Source organism: Sceloporus undulatus, chromosome 2, assembly GCF_019175285.1.
Source record: "Sceloporus undulatus isolate JIND9_A2432 ecotype Alabama chromosome 2, SceUnd_v1.1, whole genome shotgun sequence".
NCBI classification, from domain to species: domain Eukaryota; kingdom Metazoa; phylum Chordata; class Lepidosauria; order Squamata; family Phrynosomatidae; genus Sceloporus; species Sceloporus undulatus.
This window is the reverse complement of record NC_056523.1, coordinates 292,468,009-292,490,524: the sequence shown is the minus strand read 5'-3', so window position 1 is coordinate 292,490,524 and position 22,516 is coordinate 292,468,009. Positions and strand designations below refer to the sequence as shown.

The following is a 22,516-nucleotide window of genomic DNA, read 5'->3' as shown; positions in this document are numbered from 1 at the left end:
GAGTTCAATTCCCAACTCAGTCATGGAAACCCAATGGCTCACCTTGGGCAAGTCACACTTTCTTAAGTCTCAGAGGATGGCAATGGCAAACCTGCTCTGAACAAACCTTACCAAGAAAAGTTCAGGTCATCTTGGGGCCGCCATAAGTCAGGAAGGACTTGAAGGCACATATCCAACCAACCATGTAGCCTCTAGTTTAGGGACTATGTAGGGACTGTGAAAGTCCCCCAAAATCTACTTTCAAGGTAGCAGCTGCTACAATTGACAGGGATCTATTCGCTTGTCTATTGGAAAGCAGCTGGACAATGTTCCCACCCTCTCTCGTGGGAGCAGTCTCTGGCATGAGGGAGAATTACAACAGAGATCCTTCTTCTTTCTACCTGTTGCACTAAAGAGGTGGAAATGGCAGGAAACAAGCAAACATCAATCACAGCAGCTCTTCCCAGGAAGTGGGGACTGGAGGGGTTGGGATGGGGTTTACTGCACAGCACCATAACTACGGGGCTTATGCATACATATCTCCCATAAAGGATTCTGATTGTCATATTTATTATTCCATGTTTGTCACAATACAGGACACAAATTGGTTCACAGTATGAATGAAAACAACATGCAAATAAAACGAACTCACAATTCTGTTAGTTCAAACTCTAAGGCTTGAGTAAACAGAAAGGGCTTAGCCTGCTGGTGAGAAATGAGTAGAGGAGGCTTGCAGCGATCTCTGTTTATATCCTACTACTATCAGCAATGGTGAGGATTCCTCTCTGGCAGTCCCACCACTATGCTAAATGTGGGAGTCTTTGTACTCAACCCACCAAATGTAAAACCTTGCCTGTGTTGGTTTTTTGTGGGTTTTGCGGGCTATGTGGCCATGTTCTAGAAAATTTTTTAGAACATGGCTACATAGCCTGAAAAACCCACAAAAAACATGGATGCCGGCCATGATAGCCTTCGACTTCACTTGCCTGTGTTTTCTGCGAACAGTATGAGGGCTTTCCCTGATCTCCACCTCCATCACACATAAGGACTTCTTCTTGTCCCCCTTGTATGACAGCAACTGTGGGGTCAATCTAAATGTTATCAAGGCTCCTATGAAGATTTACACTATTTTTAAATCTCCAACAGGACTCCACTTTGCTATCTTCAGTACTGCCACTATAGATGCCTTATTTGAAACCAGGATCTCAAAATGATTGCAATTCCAGAGGTCAAAAGCATATTAAAAAATGCGAAACTTTTTTTTAAAGAAGTAAATAAACAGTACCTTAATTATATATATTTAAAACAACCCATTTAAACATTTGAAACAACCTCAGTCTAAATCAGACCATTACTAATCATTCATCTCAAACTCTTTTCTTTCACTCCAACCCTAGTCTTAGCTCAAACCCCTCACTTTTTCTTACTGCACTCTTCCCAAACCACAGGCTTAACTGACTTTCAGTCCAACCGAAAAATCTACCTGTCATTCACCAACTGCTTCATGCAAATCTCAAACATTCCACCAGTCGGCATTCACTTCAACACTACATTCTTCTCAAACCCCACCACCACCCACTATTTACATCATATACAAAAAGTTAAGCAACAATTTTATATAGATACCATTTTTACCCATGTGTACAGGCCCTTGGTCTTTGCAACAGGATTTTTTCTCCAGTGTGTCAAGTAACAAGACATTTATGTTCTCTACTGGCGAAAGCACCAGCATCCTAACAAACTGAAACAACATGAGTGGTTGGCCAGAGAAGGAGGAATGATGTAAAAGGTAGGTAGGCATAAAAACAAAATGAACAAAATTTAAAAATCCAGTGTATGAAGGCTGATCACTGCAAAAATGCAAAAAACTCCCCCCCCCCCCCCCCGATTTATGCGTTCTTATAAAGGCTGAAGCTCAAATGCCAGATTGTGACCAATGTAGCACTTTTGTGGATATTTGGCAGGCTGGTAACTGCTAACTCTTTCACAGAGGCACTGCTAGTGTCACAGGCACAATGAGCTAGGAGAGAGGAGAGGAACATCTGCACACCAGGGTGAGACAGGTCCACAAAGAAAGGTACTGGGTGGATGGGTGTGAAATCAAACCATTAAAATGCCAAGAAACTAGACAGGAGTCCTGTTGCTATATATGAGACATTCTTGCAAACAAGCTTGTAAAATGTGGGTTAGAAAAGGTAACTGTTACATAGATTTGTAATTGGTTGACTGGCCGAAGCCAAAGGGTGCGCAACATTGGCTCCTTTTCATCCTGGAGAGAAGTGACCAGTGGGGTCCCATAGGGCTCTGTCCTGGGGCCAGTGTTATTCAACATCTTTATCAATGACTTGGATGACAGAATTGGGGGCATACTCATCAAATTTGCAGATGACACCAAATTAGGAGTAAGCTGGGCCAAAGCTAACAAAATGAAATTCAACACAGAGAAATGTAAGGTACTGCACTTAGGGCAGAAAAATGAAATGCACAGATATAGGATGGGGAACACCTGGCTGAACGAGACTACGTGAGAAAGGGAACTAGGAGTCCAAGTAGACTACAAATTGAACATGAGTCAACAGTGTGATGCGGCAGCTAAAAAGGCCAATGCAATTTTAGGCTGCATCAATAAAAGTATAGTGTCTAGATCAAGGGAAGTAATAGTGCTACTATATTCTGCTTTGGTCAGGCCCCACCTGAAATATTGTGTCCAGTTCTGGGCACCACAATTCAAAAAGGACATGGAGAAACTGGAGTGTGTCCAAAGGAGGGCGACTAAAATGGTGAAGGGTCTGGAAACTACGTCCTATGAGGAACGACTTAGGGAGCTGGGAATGTTTAGCCTGGAGAAAAGGTTAAGCTGCAGGAAAAGAGATTCCACATCAACATTAGGAAGAACGTCCTGACAGTAAGGGCTGTTCGACAATGGAACACACTCCCTTGGAGTGTAGTGGAGTCTCCTTCTTTGGAGATCTTTAAGCAGAGGCTGGATGGCCATCTGTCAGGGATGCTTTGATTTGGATTTCCTGCATGGCAGGGGGTTGGACTGGATGGCCCTTGTGGTCTCTTCCAACTCTACGATTCTATGATTCTATGATATGGATCTACTGAGAACAAAATGGTTCCACTAACAATTTCATAATTAACAAAATTTCTGTTTCTTTTTCTTCAGAGTTCTTATAATCACAGACCCCTTCAAGGTGGATGGGTTATTCTGCACCTTTAAACTTAAAAAACAAGGACTTTTACCTTCTGTTCTAAAGGCATTACCTGAGTTATTTAAGTTCACCTATGGCTCACAGCTGAAGTTTCTAAGATTTGCTTGCAACATTTCAGATGAATGCAACTGCATATATATTCTACATATCCACAGCAGAATTTTGTGCGCAAGGCAGGCAGCGTTTCATTTTGCATGGGAAAGTGAAATGATAAGGACTCCAAGGCCCAGTAAAGACCACCCAAAAATGGGGGTCTGCAGATACCCATTTTAACTCCGGAGGGACGCTGCAGCTGCTAGACCACGCAACTTCCCTCCAGAGTTAAAAGAACCCGTTTTTTCCAGGTTTTTACTGGCACCCGGGTTATGTCGCAAGTGCTGCAATGTGCGGATACTATGCATCTGTAACGTGAAAATAGCAGAGGCTATGTGGGTGGGATGCCGCCATCAGGCCGCCATTACATACTAGGGTTCTGGACCGTGTGGTTGCTGCATGGTCTGGAACCCTGGTATCACCGCTGCCACACCCCTTTTGGCCCATCTGTCTTGGGCCCAAGAGATCCTTTGGCTCTAGTGAAATAATCTTCCTGTTCAAAATTCTGCACATGAGCAGAAAAGGTAGGTGAGCAAAGAATGCTAGTGTAAAATATAACCAAGGCCATGTACTGGCCTTGCTGGCTGAGATTCTGAGAACTACAGTCCAAAAAAGTAATTTTTGCAACCTTTGAACCTTACTTGGCACAGCTGTTTTGAAGAAATGAGCAGTCAAAGCCTTTTATATAAATGCAATAATTTCTAAGAAATGATGAAATAATTTGTTCAAATAAATATCCTTTATTAAAGAAAACAAAGGAACATTTTAAGCACCAAAAACGTTTAAAGTATGTTGTTACACTGCATGTACAAGAGACAAATCATTCAGGACTTTGGGTACAGGTTTGAATTTTGAAGCCATGGTAGTTTAAAAATATTCTGAAGTACGAAGCAATACAATAAATTTGCAGAAAGACTGCACTAAAGAGAGGGAGGAGCAAAAAGGCAAACAGGTAAAAAAATGCAAAATATTGCTGATGCTCATTTAGTTTATGCTTCTTGCTTAATACTTGAGAACACTGAGCATTATAAAGGTATTGCAAGTTGCAGGAGTATTTTAGAAATGTAATGTCCATTTACAGTGTCTATTAAATACAATTGTGTTAAAGAAGTGTAGCACAGTGTATTGTTTTTAGTCTACTCTTTGCACCTAAGTGAATGGTGAATCAAATTTCTTTTTTATTTTTTTTAGCTTTCAAAAATGAAATGTTCCATTAACACTGAACAAGGTTTATCCATGCAACATAATCGACAGCTTTCTCCATTTCAGCAAACATATTAACACAGCTCTATTCTCAGCAGCCCATAAAATGGTACAAGTGTTATGCAGGCTGTAGAAAAATGAATGTAAAACATAAGGACTGAGAAACACATGACACTGGGAGATTGGTCAGTGGATCTTCTGCCTTTTTCGGGGGAAAAGCAGAAGCAAACAGTGAGGAAGAACTAGATTGGGACCATAATTCCAATTTGTTTAACATATACATCACTTTTTTATTTTAACATCATCTTCTATGAAACTGCCACTTTCTGTATTGGTACCTGCCTCTAGGCTTTCCCTGCAAGGGAATCAAGTTTCAGATGATATTAATCTTAAAAACAGAACAAACACTACAAAATCTACTGCATCTCCCAATATCATGTTTTACATTGCCCAATTCAAGTGCATAGACATAATATGTGATAGTCATTACTGAATTGTACCACTTCGTACTGCATGTACCAGGTTACACATTTTGAATGTTGTTCCTGTACAGATTTTTTAAAACTCCCTACAAACTAGCATGTCCAAGATAAGAATTTCAGCTTTGCTGCTTCTCTAATCCACTAGTTTACTGCATATAGGGGAGAACATATTTCTCACTTGTAGTCTTAAGTCAAACAGCCAAGAAGGACTATACAAGATAGTGTTTTTTCCAATTTGAATCAGCATTGAAAGTGACACATGTATACTGCATGTACTCCTTTACAAAAATGAAAGGGAACAGCAGAATGGAGGGGAGGGGAAGTTTGCATCTAAATTCATATCACAACTTGCCATCAAATATACTAAGAAACTGAACCATCATGATTAAAACCATATGGGTAGTAAATGACATTTTAAGCAAGTGGTAAAACCCAGTAAACACATGACTTCATTTACACATCCTGAAAATTGCACATTTTATTACCATTTTTAAAGTGAAACACACTATCAAAAATCGAATGTAATGAAAACTCTTGCTGTCATTATTTTGTACTAACCCACACATTTGAGAACTCATCTCTGCATAAAGGTCATTCAGTGCAGAATTTCTGTTATCACTCTTTCTATTATGTGGGCTGAGCCACCCAAAAATACTACAGGAGGTATATAGTAAGGATGCAGAGAACAGAAGCACCAGATGGATGGATCTAATTGTAATAAATGCCCATGGCTGGTCAGCCCGGTGTCATCCACAGTACACTCCATATACTCTCTGAAGTCACCAACTAATTCAATTAGTTCAAGCAATACCACACCTCCCAAGATTGTACCCAAGATAAGATTGGGTTAACAGATAATCTCCTAGTTCCATCACTGTAAGTCAGTCTTGCTGAGAAAGGATTCAGACACTGGACATGGTTGGACATGGTAGCCAATCATTGTTTTTACTAGCCAATACAACTGCCTTGCTTGCTCCAAGTCACAGGAGCAAAAGCAATTGGGACCAATTGGTGAGGAATATTTACAGAGAAGTAGCAATAGATGACGGATGTTCACAGTAACATCCCTTCCAAATCCTGACAAGGGTTGCTTCCAAGCTCAAGATATAGCCTGGCCCATTTAAAACAAACAAACATTCTGCACCCAGTTCAGACATAATACTAAATGGTAACAGTAAGAGTTCACTGAAAAAATGGTTTATGTCCAAGCAAGAATTTTTAATAAACAGTAGATATGTAAGCACCATAAACCATAGTTTAATTTTGTTTTGCTTTTTCCAGTAAAACTACTTTAAACAAATCAGCAGAATGGGCATGCTTCCAAAACCTTGTGATGCAAGAAGAGCATGGAATCTTGAAGCTTCCCAGCTTATTTCTATAATGTTAAACTGACCATAAATTGGCACAGAACAAGATCCCTCTGGGAAGGTTCTTTTTGTTCTACTCCCAGAATACACCATCCAACATTTAGATGAAATCTTGTAAGATCTGCTGGCAGCCAGAATTACAGATAATAAAAATAATAATAAAATTTATTTATATCCCGCCTCTCTACAAAATGCAATCGAGGCGGCTATGATAATTGCCATGATAATTGTATTTGGTGAGCCTGAGTATGCAATCCCACAATTATTTGAACACATGATCTCTAAATTAGCAAGACAGAATCAGCTCAGAGAAGGTTCTCCTTACAATTGATAGTGGGAGGTGATCATTTCAGTCAACTCGCATTTCAACCAGGTACAAACCTGAGGGCAAGATATTTCCTGAAATAGACCCTCAATCACTTTCATCATCAGAGTCAGTGCAAACATCTCTGCTGGAGATAATGAATAAATACATTTTTAGGGTGCAATGCCTGGAAAAATTGTAGACCTATTAAGGTCTTTAAGTGCCAAACAGAAAAGGGGATTTATATGTATGCTGTTTATCTTTTATCTGTAGAAGTTTCATGTGGATTAGCTTTAAAAACAGAGGATTGTACAAAACATCAGAAAACATTTTTCCAAATGATACTAGTGTAATGACCACCATGCCCCAAATCATTTTAATTTCATAAGATTTTATGTCGCAAAATACTTGGTTTTGCTGGATTTTTTTAAAAAATGGATATATTTATAGGATAAAATAGTGTCTGGTATTTTCCAAACCATTACACAGTATTTCTCTATTAAAAAAAGACATATTAATAAAAACCCAATCCATGGAATTCTGAGAGCAGAAAAAAGGATTCCAACTGCCTCATGTATTTTTGAAACCAGCGAGGAAACAGGACGCCATATTAGATTCTGATATTTACGTCCGCTGTGTGTACCCAAAGGTATTTCTTGCTGGACAAGGGTCAATGCTGATAGCACTCTATTATCTAGCAACTCTATTAGCATGTAAATATCTCAAAAGTTCTCAGTAAGGTGCTTCCATCTCTTGCAATAAGCATCTCCTCCCCATAAGCCCATTTGCTTGACAAGTTACCAACATTAGATATCTTTTTCATGCTTCTGAGGGCATTATGACAAATACAGGTGACTGAACTACAAACACATTACAGTGAAAATAAAATGTGCTCATAAATCCAAATAGCTTTAATTTACAATTCACTCTTTAAAATCAGTGCAAATAAAAATAAAAATGCTGACAATAAGTGAATTTCTTCTTTTCACAGGACTGCATTACAAAAATGCAGTTATGTTCTGCAGGTAAGTGTCAACGTAAGATAAAACTCAAGAGCAAAGGCTCTTTATGGTGATTCATTCCCTCTCGCCCTGCAAGACATGATTTTAATGCTGTTATTTTTTTTTTCTGGTTATCTCACTTTTTAAATTATATCAGTTGTTCTGTTTTGAAAAGCTTGGTGAATAAATGATTGAATTAAGAAACAAATCTATCTATATTAAAGAATATTAAAGTTACTTATATAAATAAACCAAGCAACTAAAATTAAAGACTCATGGGATCATTCATCAGAAGATGAAACCACTTCAATAAATGATGCTGTTCCCCTTCAACTTAATAAGGTTTTTTAGTGGAAATAAATGTCTCTGTGCTTTGGACCCCTTATTACATACACAATTGCTAAACCACACCACTTATCTCCTGGTATTTATTGTCCCTTGCAAAAGTACAAATCCAATTTCAGGAACATCCAACTAGATCCGAAATACACCCAGTTTCAAATACAGATTGTAACATTGATCAGAAAGTAATTACAAACAGTGAACAGCCAAATAACATACTACTGCAGTACAGTACGGCAAACTGCACATAAAAAACTGAAATGCATTTTTCATGCACATTTGTCAGTTGCACAGCTTTGAACTTTCCTCACTTCAAACATTTAACCAATATCTCTTCTTAACTGCCCATGTATTTTCCAAACCTGTTCTGGGCAATGTGCAGACTCAAGGACTGTAACCAGTAGGGAGCTTTGGAATGCCGTGGTGCGACAACGTAAAATTAGGAATCCCCATTATTCTAAAAAGCTTGGAAATTTAGTAAGGAATTGCAGCTGGAGAGACAAAGTCCTAGGATCTGACAGATTTGTGTAAAATGCTGTTCAGTGTTAAATGACAGCCAGGTTAATCTCTTCTCCTTAACAGATCATGAAAAACATATGTTTAAAAGGAAAACTCTGGATATGAGATCAACCACTGTACAGCAGCCAATATATATAAAATATGTTCCTATGAATAAGCCATTTTACAAATCCAAGCCAGTTTCATATTCTTGCAGTAATTCAACTGTCAAACAGTTGTGTGTTTGTTTTTTAAAAAAATACCATGCAGTTTTCAAGGCAAAGATTTCAGATATATAAAGCCTGAACACTGTACAATCATTTTGAGAGCTTCATAAACTTCTCACGTGAATTCAAAATTTGTGGATGCAAAACAGTGCAAAAGGAAGTAGTGGTGTTCCTTGTTTTCAACAAGCTGTGTCTTCATGTTTAGAGGTTTTGCTAATATATTCAATGGACTGCCCACTGAAATGTGTTTCTTGAAGCTCCTGCTACGATTGTGCAAAACTTTACATGGTCTACATGCCATCCTAATTTTTAGAAGTCCATGTTTTCTGCCATGGCTGAGAGTTCAAACACAATATATAGTGGAAATCTGGAGTGTAGGTGACTAAACAGCAAAGGCACAGCAACTACATACATTATGATTTATGCAAAAGGTTAACAGATACAGTTTGCAGCTATTTAATTATTGCCACCAAACCCTGCATTATTTGGGATTAGAACCACATACAATAATGCAATTTGGGTTAATATGCAGTAATTTGAAAATAAAGTTGTGATATCTGTTCTTTGGGGAAATAATGTTCAATACATGATGCAACTGGTGTACTTTTTCTTCTCCCAGCAAAAAGTCTCTCCTGTATTAACTGAGCTCATGCTGTTCTCAAGCTTTTCTTTAGAAAAGGACAACATTTCAGACAATATAAGGCAATAAGCTTAAGAAAACATACACCTGCCAGAAGTATGGCCAGTGCTCCATGAAAATATTGGGTAGTGCTATTATTATTGGTTAAAGTGGTTATTGTTGCAGACCCAGGGCTTCAGGAGGACTAAGTTATGCAATGTATATCAACCAGTATTCTCAGTTCTCCAACTATTTTTAAAAAGGAAAAGGGCAATACGTTTAACCTTGTCAGATTACTCTATGTGATCTTTCTAATATACAAAGTTCATGAAAGCGGCTTGTAACTGTGAATGAGTACAGTAAATTGTTTTAAAATAGATTGCTTCCCCATATAATGAATAATCGATTCTCAAGCGAAGTATACATTAAAGTGTATTTAAAATAAGAAACTGGCCAAGCTCAAGATTCTCCTACAAGTAGTTTTTCATCATGAGTTTTAATAATGGCAATATTAGCCCTGACGTAGAAATAATGTTCAGTATTTTGTTATTATAAAACGAGCTGCCTGCAGCTATTAGTCATGCTGTTTGGGATTACGTTGCTTTAGATATTCACTTTACTGAAGGCAGTGCCTTCTTTTAGACCATTATACAACCAGGGTTAACAGGAAGCATATTTTCAAATAAGCAGGGTGTTATGTAATTCAAATATGTCTAACAATGACTAGGAATAATGAAAACAGAAAAAATATCATTAATGTCCAACTTAAAAGCAAAATCTTATGTCAGTTTTTCATTCTTCTTAAATAAAGTTTCCTTAGAGTAATCAAAGAACAATTAAACTAATAGACAAAATAATTTTAAGTATTCTCATTACAAAATATTGCTTCTATAAATAAAAATTTATGTAATTTTATTATAACCCAGCCCTGCAATTAAAATGTTACTATTAATAAAGCACAGAGAAATCTAATTTAAAAATATAAGATGTACACAGTATACATGGCCTTCTAAAGGGTTCTGTTATATACTGTTTTAAATGTTCTAGACTGTAAACAAATACATTCTTATGTGTTCCTCTCTTAGGGTACTTTCCGTTATTCTGTACATGTTCGCATTTTCAAATTAATTTGTATTCTTTTCTATGAATAATTAACCAATGCCTCTTCTCTCTGAAAACCACTTCCTGTATGGAAAATATGGTAAGAAATGACGCATTTTAAGTGAATTCCTTCAGTTGGATAAATTAGTGGATGGGAAAGTTGCATTTTGGGTTTTCAGTGGCAAAATCTTCAGTGAACCAAAGGCAAGATTTCATACCTGTCCTGGTAACACTAGAATGAAGCTTTGCTGTCATAGCTGCTGAATTGTTGCTTCACACAAATGTAGAAAGTGAATGAAGAATCAGAACATATCTGAAAAGGTCCACTGTCCTCAAAGTTAAGCAAAATGTATACTTAAATAAGATGGGTTTTGGTCCAACCAGAAACTTCTATCATGAATTTCAAAAGGTTACCCCAGCTCTAAATGCAAATATCAGAATGCTTTATCAGAGAAAGCCTTTTCCTGCATTGAAGGTGGTGATCAATTTTCAGCGGTGAAAAGGTAATCACTGTGGAATCCTTGGATCTGTTTCATGGAATCCTTTGACCTATTTTAAAAAAAGATAAAAAATAAACTGCAAATTTGCTTTTAACTCAAATTCTAGCTTTCTAAATGGAAATCTGTTAACTTTAAGCACATCTATTACGTGTCCCTTAGATTTCCTATTGTAGCTGCCATAGGTATCTCGGAATCTATGCCAGCACCATATTTCATTTCATGCTGCTTTTTATAACATCAAAGAAACACACCAGCATGAAGCTACAAATCAGAGAATTAATATCACACAACTGAGAACAACTTTGCCATTAATGTGAGTATATGCTGGGCATTTCTGATCTCAATGAAAAGTTATCATTTTCTAGTGATTATTGCATATAATGACATGAATTAGATAAAGTTGTTAAATGTTTCTCAATCTTCCTGTGAAATAGGTCACTCCACCGCTTCATCAATTTCTGTGGATCCTTCGAGATGTTGGCTTAGGAAATAATGACACAAAGATATACCAGCATCCTAAAATTCCAATAATATTTCATATCAGATAAGGATTTTAAAAAAAATTAAAATTTTTATTTATTTATTTATCTATTGCTAAAAAGTAAGAAAACTATAAACAAATTCCTAACTGTTAGGATTTTCAGGCAATTGAAAAATTCTTGAATGCAATTATTTGTATAAAGTTTAGTTAATTAATCAACTGATTAAATTTGCATATAATTAAAGAACTGTTAGAAAGTAAGAAGCATTCAAATGATACACACCCATATTGCACATAGGACCTCTTAATAAAGATAATCAGACATACTAGCTCATGCCTTTTGAAAATTATGTTTAAACTGTACAATTTTCAGCAGTACATTTGCGTTTTTAAAAGACTGGGTCATTTAAAGATGACTGATTAAACATTACAGCTCTACTAACTTTAGAAACCAAATTCATTTTACAACAGCAAATATTTAAATTCTATAACTTTCCAGCACAATGTAAATCTCCATAGTATCTAGTAAGGTTCAATACCCAACCGATTGAATTTCAATATTCTCCTACCTGTACATTTTGGTATGTAAGCCACAGCTAATATATTCTGGTACATTTTCTTTAAAATGCTCCAGCAACATGGAGAGTTGCTCCATGCACACAGTGTACTATTTTCTACAGATACTATTATTCCTCTCCCCTCCCCAGATGAACAGCTGCAATGTACAAAGTGCTTCCTATTTTTTTTAAATGAGGTTAAAATGGAGGCTCACTTGGGTGCCTGGTATGTCTTACTGCAGCCACCCAGTGCATCTCTCACCACAAGAAGGCAAGGGATTTTAAAATTCTTATAGGAGCCCAGCTAGTCGGCACTGGAGGCACCTATCATAGAATCATAGAGTTGGAAGAGACCACAAGAGCCATCCAGTCAACCCCCCTGCCATGCAGGAATTCTCAATCAAAGCATCCCCAACAGATGGCCATCCAGCCTCTGCTTAAAGACCTCCAAGGAGGGAGACTCCACTACACTCCGAGGGAGTGTGTTCCACTGTCGAACAGCTCTTACTGTCAGGAGTTCCACCTAATGTTGAGGTGGAATCTCTTTTCCTGTAGCTTGCCTCTTTTATAGTCTTCTCACGTGGTGCTGAGAAGTGTCAGGAACTATGGTGCACTAGTGGGTGAGCTGTTGGCTGGCATCCTGCTGGTGAATTATGCTGATGTTAAGTTGGTCACTTGCCACAACTTTTTTTTGTTGTTGTCACTGTGGAGCTCAAAATTCTCTACTGGTCATGCAACAATCAAGATCCTAACCACACTCTCCTCAGTAGTAGTATACAGCACACTCATACTTCGTACTACAGCATTTGAACATCTATGAACAAGGAAAATACTTCGATCTTTCATATTTTTTCTACACATTTTAACAACAGGTTGATTTGCACAGAAAATCAGTAATTTCACCCTTTAAATAAGCTACAATATAAAATTGATTTTCTTTTTACTGAAGAAGTTGCCTTACAGTCTTGGGAATTGACCTTCCTTTTAATTAAATTTATCTGCAATTAGTTACTGGCATGCCAATTCATATATTAATTCCGTAGGGCCATCTCTGTCAAATTGATAACAACCATGATGAGAACAAATCTTACTTCCACTAATGAAACATATGTTTTAACCTGCAGCCCCAGAGATCAGATTAAGACTTTCATGCAATTTTTGACTGTGACTAAATCCATCTATGAGCATCATATTTCTCAATCTCTTTTTTTCTGCTGACACAAATTATTGAAATCCACTTGGAAATATTGCACTTTCCAAAAAAAAAAAAGCTTGTAGTGAATTGAAAATGCATTGTCAGATAAGGACAGGTACCAAAAATGTCCAGAATAATTTTTTTTCAAATAGTTTCCTCGTACTTTTATGTTTAAAAAAAAGCAGCACAAATGAAGCACAAATTTTGGAATGAATGAAGATATTCCAAAATGTGCTATTATCCAACTGTACACATTTTGGAAGAGTCAGTTAACAATGCAGTGTATGCCTGTGTGCAGGTCTACACTTGGGGAAAATCCCCATGTGTTCTGCCCCACACCTGTTTTATCCACAGCAGTTGTCTACACTGCAGATATTGCTGTGGTCCTCTGTCAGTTCCCACTGCCAATGCCTTTACCACACCTCCAGGAGAGATCATTGTCAGCTGCCATTTATTTTCCTCACCTGGAACAAAATTAAAAGACTGACCTCAAAGCCAGGAGTGGCACAGAGAAGGGAAAAACATCATTCCAGGCAGTCCCCCCCACCCCCAACTGCTTCTGGTGGCACATTCTGAAGTGACAATGAGGCACCAAACACCTCACAAGCAGGAAAAATCTTTATTTTAATGTCGGGAAGGTAAATTGTAGCCAGTATCAATCTGTTCTGGAGCTGTAGGAAAGGCAGCAGAGGCAGCAACTGACTGAAAATGGAAACATCTGCCAGAAGATCTCTCCTGCCTGCAACACTACCACTTCCAAATCCAGAACAAATTGATAGCATACATACAGGAAACACCAAAGTTTCCTGGAAATTTCATAACTATCTATGAGTTTTTAAAATTCGCACTAAGATGTTTTTACTCCAAGTTTGCTGCTGATTGGGTCCTGCATAGTCTGTCCTGATCAGCACAGATTCAGGGGAAATTCAGGGGTTTTCCCTTATGTAGACTTGGCCTGTGACTTTCAGAACAATGGAATATGATGCATATAACAACAACAAATTGTGATAATTCTTTTTTTAAATTAACTTTTTAGACCATGAGCCCCACTAACAGAGTTCTACTTTCCAGAAGAAATAGCAGAGGTCTACTTTCCAGCATGTCAATCCCTTTATTGGAATGAATGAATTAAGAGCTAGAGAGGAGGCCTCAGTCCTATTCAGTTTCACACAACTTAAAAGTATAAGCTAAGATACATTTTGGCACAGGGCCTCTGAGGAATCAGCACGGAAAGGAATGTCCAATTCAGCCAAAATAAAGAAATGAGGCAAAGTGTATCTTTCTACCATGAACTGAAATGGCTACTTTTACAAAGCACAATAATAATAATAATAATAATAATAATAATTAATCATTTGTTTTATTTATATACTGCTATTCCAAAGATCATAGCGGTGAACAGCAAGTAAGCTAATTAGCAAGCAAGCTAATTTGCCCCCAACAGTCTGGGTACTCATTTTAGTGACCTCAGAAGGATGCAAGCCTGAGTCGAGCTTGGGCCCTTTTGCTGATCTTGAACTCGCAACCTTGTGGTTTTGAGTGAATAGCTGCAGTACAGGCATTTAACCACTGCGCCACCAGGGCTCCATACAATGTTAAGATCTTCCAACTATCTTTTCCAGTCTACATTCATCTAGCTAAAACTTCATCAATATGATTTCCTAATCTTGCTGTTTATCTGTCTCTCTACATACAGAAGTGTTCTGATTTATATTGTTGCTGTCTTCAACTGCTGTCAAGCTGACTTCAACTTACAATGAATAAGAGACCGCAAAGTCACCCTATCATCCACAGCCCTGCTCAGATCTTGCAGACTCAGAACCATTGGCGGGATACAAACCGCCGCTTTGCGGCGTTCCCCCGCCGGCGCCATTTGCTCCACGCGGGAGCCGCAGCAACCAAACCACGCGGCTCCCACGCGGAGCAAAAAAGAAGCTCCATTTCGGAGCTTCTTTCCGCGGTGCACTGATGACGTCACGAAGCGCCAAGGGCGCATTCGCGATGTCATTAGCGCCGCGACACGTCTGGATGCTATGCGTCCAGTACATAAAGATGGCGGCCCCCATGTGCAAGGGGCGCCGCCATCTTGTACGTATTGTATACGTACTAGGGTTAGGGGGTGCGGAAGCACCGCCCCTTCCTAACCCTAGTACATATACAATATGTACTATATGGCGGTTTGTATCCCGCCAAAGCTTCCTTGATTGAGTCTATCCATCTGGAATGTGGTCATACTCTTTTCCTATTCATTTCCACAGCATACAAGAGTCTCAGTTTAGTCATCCTGACTTCCAGGGAAAGCTCATGCCTGATTTGCTTTAGGACACATTTATTTGGATTATGGTTATATTGTTGGGTTTTTCCTGAAGTCTTACTGATACAGTTCAGTCAGACTTTGTATATCCTTGACCACTTTTGTTACATCTTTCCTCACTGTTTGTGCCCTCCATTTTTCAGTAAAACACTGTGTACTTATCTGACTCAAAATGTCCCATTCCTGTCCACTTTAGCTTGCTCACCCCATGTATTGCAATGTTTACATCTTCCACTTCTTGTTTTACTATTGCCTAGCTTCCCCTGACTCATGCTTCACCCATTCCATGTTCCTTAATATGTGTTATGCAGCTCTGGACTTTTATTTCACCTCTGAGCACATCTGCAGCTGAACGTCCTTTTGGCTTGTGTCCAGTTGCATCATTAGCCACAGCATTACTCACAGTAATAATAATAATAATAATAATAATAATAATAATAATAATAATAATAATTTATATGCCACCTCTCCTGCAGGATCAAGCAGCTTACAACATCAGTTAAATACATATAAAATACAACATATAATTAAAAGACATCTCTTTAAGTCCTTCCCTCCCAACCTTACTACAATAAAATATCAATTAAACAATCATGAATTAAAATAATTTAAGATTAAAATTAAATAATCAAACATTCAGCCAGTTAGAGGCAAGGGGGGTGGGCTGTTTGGGTGTTCTCTGTGATGGTCTGTATCCATGGGAGATCGGGTGGATTATTCAGGGAAGGCCTGTCGGAAGAGATCCGTCTTGACAGCCCTTTTGAAGCTGTCAAGATTGGCAATATTCCATATCTCTTCTGACAGGCCATTCCATAGTTTGGGAGCGGCCAATGAGAAGGCTCTCATGGTTGCCCTCTGATCTTCCCCTGTAGCTCTTTGAGTGCCTTCTGACCTGGGAGTCTCATCTTCTGTACTATCTCTTGTTTCATTTTGGATTGTCTCATCACTGGGGTTTTTATAGTAAAAGACATTCCAGAGGGATGCCTCTTTCTGTGCAGTACTAACAAGTGTTAGCTTTGATGCCACTGTCATTGTCCCTGAAAGATCCTCTACCAATGTTCCACATCCTCTACTGCTAGTGCCCAGTAGCTGTTTGGCACATTTAATCTGGCTCCTCAGCAAAGGTCTGTCTGAAATGGGAGACCCTACTAGCAGCACTGCTACCATCATTTTAGCCTCTTGCTTCACAGGAGCACACAATCCCACTATCACATAAAGGTAGCGCCATGGTGAACCACTTTATATTATGAGCATATAAACATTTACTTGACAAAGGGGAATGAAAAACCTACCATTTTGGACAAACTCATTCTGTATTTTAGTCCAAACTTTCTGGACTGGATCCAAGATCTGCCTTCCACTGAAAATACAGCACTACTAATAGAAGCTGCTTTGGCCTAATTTGATGATTCCTCTTCCTCCCCACCCAATATGTCCCATTCTGAGCAGGAGTTTCAAAGCTAGGAGGAAAGGGGAGAGTAGGAAAATCTACTTCCACCAGACCAGTTGCACACACCTAAATCTGGACACAATCCATTTGTAAGAAAAATAAAATAAAATGATCATTTTGTTTTGAGCATATATGGATGCTGTGATCTTAAGCTACACATTTTCCCTCATTGCAAACAGGTAGTGACACACTACTACATTACTAAATGTGCTACAAGTATCCAAAGAAGCAAAATGTATAAGTAAAGTAGAAATTTTTAACTACCTTAATTTTCCCAGTCTGTGCAAGGCAGGTTCTCCTCCTCATCTTCAGACTCTGGAGATGCCTCCTTAATTCGCCGTAGAGCTTCATGGATGCTGCGGGTCAAAGGGTCGTCATCAGGTAAAATTGTGAATGACTCTCTCATAATGTCTTTTTGCACCTTCTTCAGTTTCACACCTTTTCGTATCTGCGCCAAGATGTTATTGCTGTCATCTTCATCAGGGAAAGGAGGGAGGTTTCTCTGTTCAACTTTCCTCAAATGGAAGCTACCTCGTTTCAAGGAGGCCAATACCTCATCCATTGGGGAACTTACTGCAATAAATCAGAGGATTTATCAACCATATTTTTATATAACTGCCACTCACAAATATTCATATTATGTGCTATGGAATGGAATGGGACATGCACCAAAAAAGAAAAAAAAGAAAGAAGAACACATTTCAGAATTATCATTGCTAATTCTTTTATTCTCAAGCAGCTACTAAGTTTTTATCTTCAAATTATTGCTATTGTTCAAACACAAACTGTTTAAATGAACCAGGTCTAAAATATAAACCATTATATTTATAATATATCAACATCAGGTACCATTTCCACTTCCAGTATGTAAACCTTTTTGGTAATTTTTCCTTTCGTAAATGCAATAACAAAAATATGCAAAAAAAAATCACTTTTGCCTTTCTAAAAAATTCTGGTAACAAATCTAAAACATGCTTCAAGGAGCACAGTTTTCACACCCAAAGGAAAAGGATCCACATCACTTGAAGGAGAGTGTAATATGCATCAATTCTGCAAATCTTAAACTCTCACTATTTTCTTTATTTTTTACAAACTTTCTTGTAAGTGATTAGATTCATTTTTTATGATAATTCAACATAGTTGGAAATAAAAAGGCCTCTCAGGATTACCTGATTATTATACATAACTTGGCTAATCATTCTCTTTTCATATCCATCCCTTTTTATAATCCATGAAAATTACTATACTGTTGGCTCTTCATGAAGATTTTAACAGTCATTTCTTCATGCAGGAATGGAGCTGGGATGTGCCCTTTTTAACATACATTTAAACAAGTTTATTCTTTCCATTTAAAATGACAAATCTGCTGAGCCACCATTCTCTAATGTTAGGTGTGTGAAACCCCACTTTTAAAAAACACGTTGTGCTAAAAGTAAATTAAATCTGTCCGGGTACTGTACAAATTATGCAAATTAGCACCAAATTATTTTGTAGAATTTGTTTTTCTGATAATCAAGGAATGGAGAAAATATATATTCAAAGTTATAAAACCAACACTTCATACACACGTCAATTATTTCTTTATGCATTTGATTAACTCTATGCCACTTTCAAAATTGTTCACTGTGGCATACAAATCTATAATAAAAAAGAACAGATAATAACAACACTAATAGCAATAAAATTCTCAAGGTGATCCTTAGTTCCATTAGCTGGAATTCAAAGATATACTTTGGGTTTCACTCCATCCCTCCATTAAACAGAAAAATTTTGGTCTGTAGTAATAAAATTCTTTTGAAAGATCCTTCAGTTCCAAAAGTATTTTTGCGCATGACCTAGGGAGATTATGTTTAAGAAACCCAAAGCATTATTTGGAGTGCAGAATTAATTCAGTTCTTTGGCCCTTGGCCATTTTTTTTAACTGCCATTATTATTCAGCAAAGAAACAAAGTGTTTTCTTGTTGAGTATTGGATCTGAACAGAAATGACAAATTACCTCTCCTCCTCTGTATCCCTTCTAGATCACCAGTCTTCTTTAGCTTCTTCTTGGCACTGACTAACTGGCTGCTATCAAAGAAATGAGCTGATGGCGCAATGGTGGTCAGCAGGGATGGCTTCTCCATGCTGTCTTGTTTAATAGGGCTCGTACTTTTGTCGGCACACTGAGTAGATTCCTCCTTGATAGGCAGAGGTGGAGGAGGTGGGGGTGGGAGAGGAGGAGGGGGAAGTGGTGCCTCCTGGACTGCATCAGGGTGAAGATCATTACTGATGAGAGTTGGAAGAGAAGTCGTTTGAGAAAGTTCAGAGGTAAGACCACAGGGAGGTAAAAAAGTATCTTCAAGTTGTCCTAAACTCTTAGGCTCCTGGATTACTAAAGGCTGGATCAATTTCTCTTGTGCCAACTTGTCCATCTGCATAGTTGTTGGTGAAGACGGGGAGTGTTCTGCATATGATGTTGAACAGGCTGTACTTTTTCTTCTTGCATGGGCCAGTCGAAGTCTGGTTGATTTGAGTATTACCTGTCCAGGGTAGCGCTTAGGAAGGGGAAGAGTTAGGAAGGGTTAAAAATTATACAAGAATTGCTTGTACTTCCTGACCAAAAATTATGGTTTCAGATATACTTTGTTCCAATCAACCCATTAATAAAACTTACACACACACTTGGAAGTGCTAGAAATCCTATCTGAGCAAACAGATAAAGGCCTGCAAGACAACATAAGAACTATCTCTTCTCATAGATCTCATACAACTGATATGTCTGAAATTTCAGAATAATGTATTTTTAATCCTTCATAACAGAAGACGTAGGGCACATTTACCCAAGTTCTAATGCAATCTCTTTAGAAATGTGGAAAAGAAGCTTATACTTTCTATGTCTGTACCATTTAAAATAATTTACTGTATATTATTGTTCAACTCACTCCGCTCATCTATATTCTCCCACCACCTTGATGTCCAAGAGATTTACTGGATAAATTGTGTGGGGAAAGCATCATCCAACCCTATCAAAATTGTTACATTCATTTGTTTTAAGAAACCATGGGCTAAATAAAATTTTAGTCCAACTAGTCCATTCATTAAAGTAAATACAACTAACACAAGTTCCGTTGATTTCAATGAGTCTACTCTAGTTAGAGCTAAAACTGGATTTATTTCTGTGAGAGCTAGAAACTTTCTTTCGACAAAAGCTAAGATTTCTTCATGATGTAGCAACAACATGTATTTGCCACAATGGGGCACTACAACAAATTCAGGGGTGTGAAAAGGTATTGGAGTTATTGGAAGATGAAAATTTATGAAGCATCATTAGAATGTTCACCTTCTTCAAGTTACCTGTTTAAATGTCCGAAGTCTGTCCAGTGTTTTCTGTCGTTCTTGACTAACCCATGAACTTTTACGTTCTTCTTCATCTTGCAATCGCTCTCTCTTCTGAGAATAAAAAGAAAAAGAAAGGGGGATGAAAGCTTACATTTAAAAGTGAGAAATCTGCATGGAAAAGCTTTCACTCATTATATAATACCCATACCTCACTGGCCACAAAAGTGGCTTGTCTACATGGGCGATCACGCCCAATTTTCCTGGGCTCATTGTATCTTGATTACATAATATACATAACATATATAATCACATTGGACTATCTTCACAATGCTCACACCCAATTCAGGATTTCTCACCTTTTGCTATGGGGTTTCTACTTTCTTTTTGATGAACTGGAGTTTCTCGATACATCCCAATTCTGTTGTTTCACCTCCTTTTGAAGTTTTTGTTGTTGTTGGTTTGTTCTAGGACTGCTCTTCTGAGTCTGAGATGGAATATCTATGAAGATTGAAGTGTTCTGCAACTGGTTTTTGTGTGTTCTCATTTTTAATTTTTATGTCCATTTATCCACTGGTACAGAGACTGCCCTGTCTGTCCAGTGTTGAGTGCTGAAGGGCCTTTTTGACAGAGGATGGCATATACCACATTAGAAGACAAGCAACTGAAAGTACCTCTAATGTTGTGTGTAATATGATATGATTAAGTCCTGTAATGATATTTCCCAAGTAACTGTATGGGTAGAGTTGGCATATAGATTTGTGACAATGTCTTGTACCTGTTTTTCCATCCATGCTCTGTGGCCTTCTGCAGGTCAGTAACTTTCTGAGAATGTGAGACTGTCCGTAGGCAAGGAAAGGGCTGCCACCACCCCTGGGAGGACATTATTGTTCAGAATAGGTTCTACTTCACTGATGATATATCTGAGTGGTCTCAGTTGGGAGTTGTATAAGACCATTAGTGGGGTACTGCCATTTCCTGTCTTTGGTCTGTACTGTAACAGATTAGTTCTGGGTATAAGTCTTGCCTTGCTGATTTGTTGTTGTTGTTTGACTTCATATGGTGGTTACAGTAGCTTGAGAAATGCTTGCTGTAATTCCATGAATTTGGCATCTTTGTCTTGTGGTCTTAGCAGATGTGACTGTTATCGAACATTTCAATCAAACCATTTGCAGAACACTTCAGTCTTCCTAGACATTTCATTTCAGAGCTTAGAAGAACAGTCTCTGAACAAAAGAAAAATATTCAAGAGAGATTGAAAAGAGGAACAGCAGAATTGGAATATATCCACAAACTCTAATCTGCCAACAGTGGGTTGAACATAAAATCATTTCCTGGCACAATACACTTATAGAATCATAGAATCATAAAATCCTAGAGTTGGAAGAGACTACAAGGGCCATCCAGTCCAACAAGCTCTCCCTTGCCCATGTTATCACAATTCCTTTCTGGTTCCCAGCCAGCCTCGTATTACATTCCAAGAATTCCCTCCACCATTCTTATGGTTGTCTATTCATCTGAGCTTTAGGTAATATTTTTCCTTCCAACTTTGTCCACCATGACCATTATTAAACCTAAACTTGTCACCTCATTACCATACTCACAAGTTTTGCATTTCTATTACCATTCACACACAACCTTTCTCATTCATGAGTACAGAGATCAGCCTATAAGCACTTCACTTCAGGCAGCTGAACATGGACATGTTGCATACCTGTAACTATAGTTTTTTGAGTGGACATCCATGAACTCACACAAATGGGCTATCCTGTTTTGTACCTGTTTTTCCATCCATGCTGTGTGGCCTTCTGCAGGTCAGTAACTTTCTGAGAATGTGAGACTGTCCGTAAACAAGGAAAGGGCTGCCACCACCCCTGGGAGGACATACCTGAGCAATGCTTCTTTCAGAGTGTTCTAAAGTGTTCTGGTGGTAGCCTTCCCGCTTCTGCCGGCCCTATATAAGGGGCTCCTGCTGCAACCCACCAGTTCCATAGGACACCAAAGCAGTCATCCATATGAACCGGCAGACACGACAAGAGGAGCATGTGTGTGATTGTGTGAGTTCAGAGATAACCACCTGAAAAACTACAGTTACAGGTATGCAACCTATTCTTCTTTGTGGTCTCTGTGACTCACAGAATGGGAGACTAGCAAGGTACAAGAAATAGGTCTTGATTCAAGAAAGAAAGGAGAAAGTTTATAATTACAGCGCCTTAGAAATAAAGTTGTAGGACCATCTGGTAGAAAGTCAATGAGAAGCATTGATAAACTCC

The 22,516-nt window shown here is 38.2% G+C and overlaps 1 protein-coding gene across 1 annotated transcript in view; it reads right to left on the bottom strand.

Annotated features, from left to right (window-relative positions):
* Positions 1–8,058: 8,058 nt before the first annotated feature.
* Positions 8,059–22,516, bottom strand: part of JMY (junction mediating and regulatory protein, p53 cofactor) — a 60,414-nt gene continuing 45,956 nt past the window's right edge. The window contains exons 9-12 of the mRNA XM_042451346.1: positions 20,262–20,357; positions 18,925–19,462; positions 17,193–17,501; positions 8,059–10,980 (exon numbers count right to left, since the gene is read on the bottom strand). Of these exons, the coding sequence (XP_042307280.1) occupies positions 17,194–17,501; positions 18,925–19,462; positions 20,262–20,357 (942 nt within the window). The 3' untranslated portion in view covers positions 8,059–10,980; position 17,193. The remainder of the gene's footprint in view (positions 10,981–17,192; positions 17,502–18,924; positions 19,463–20,261; positions 20,358–22,516) is intronic.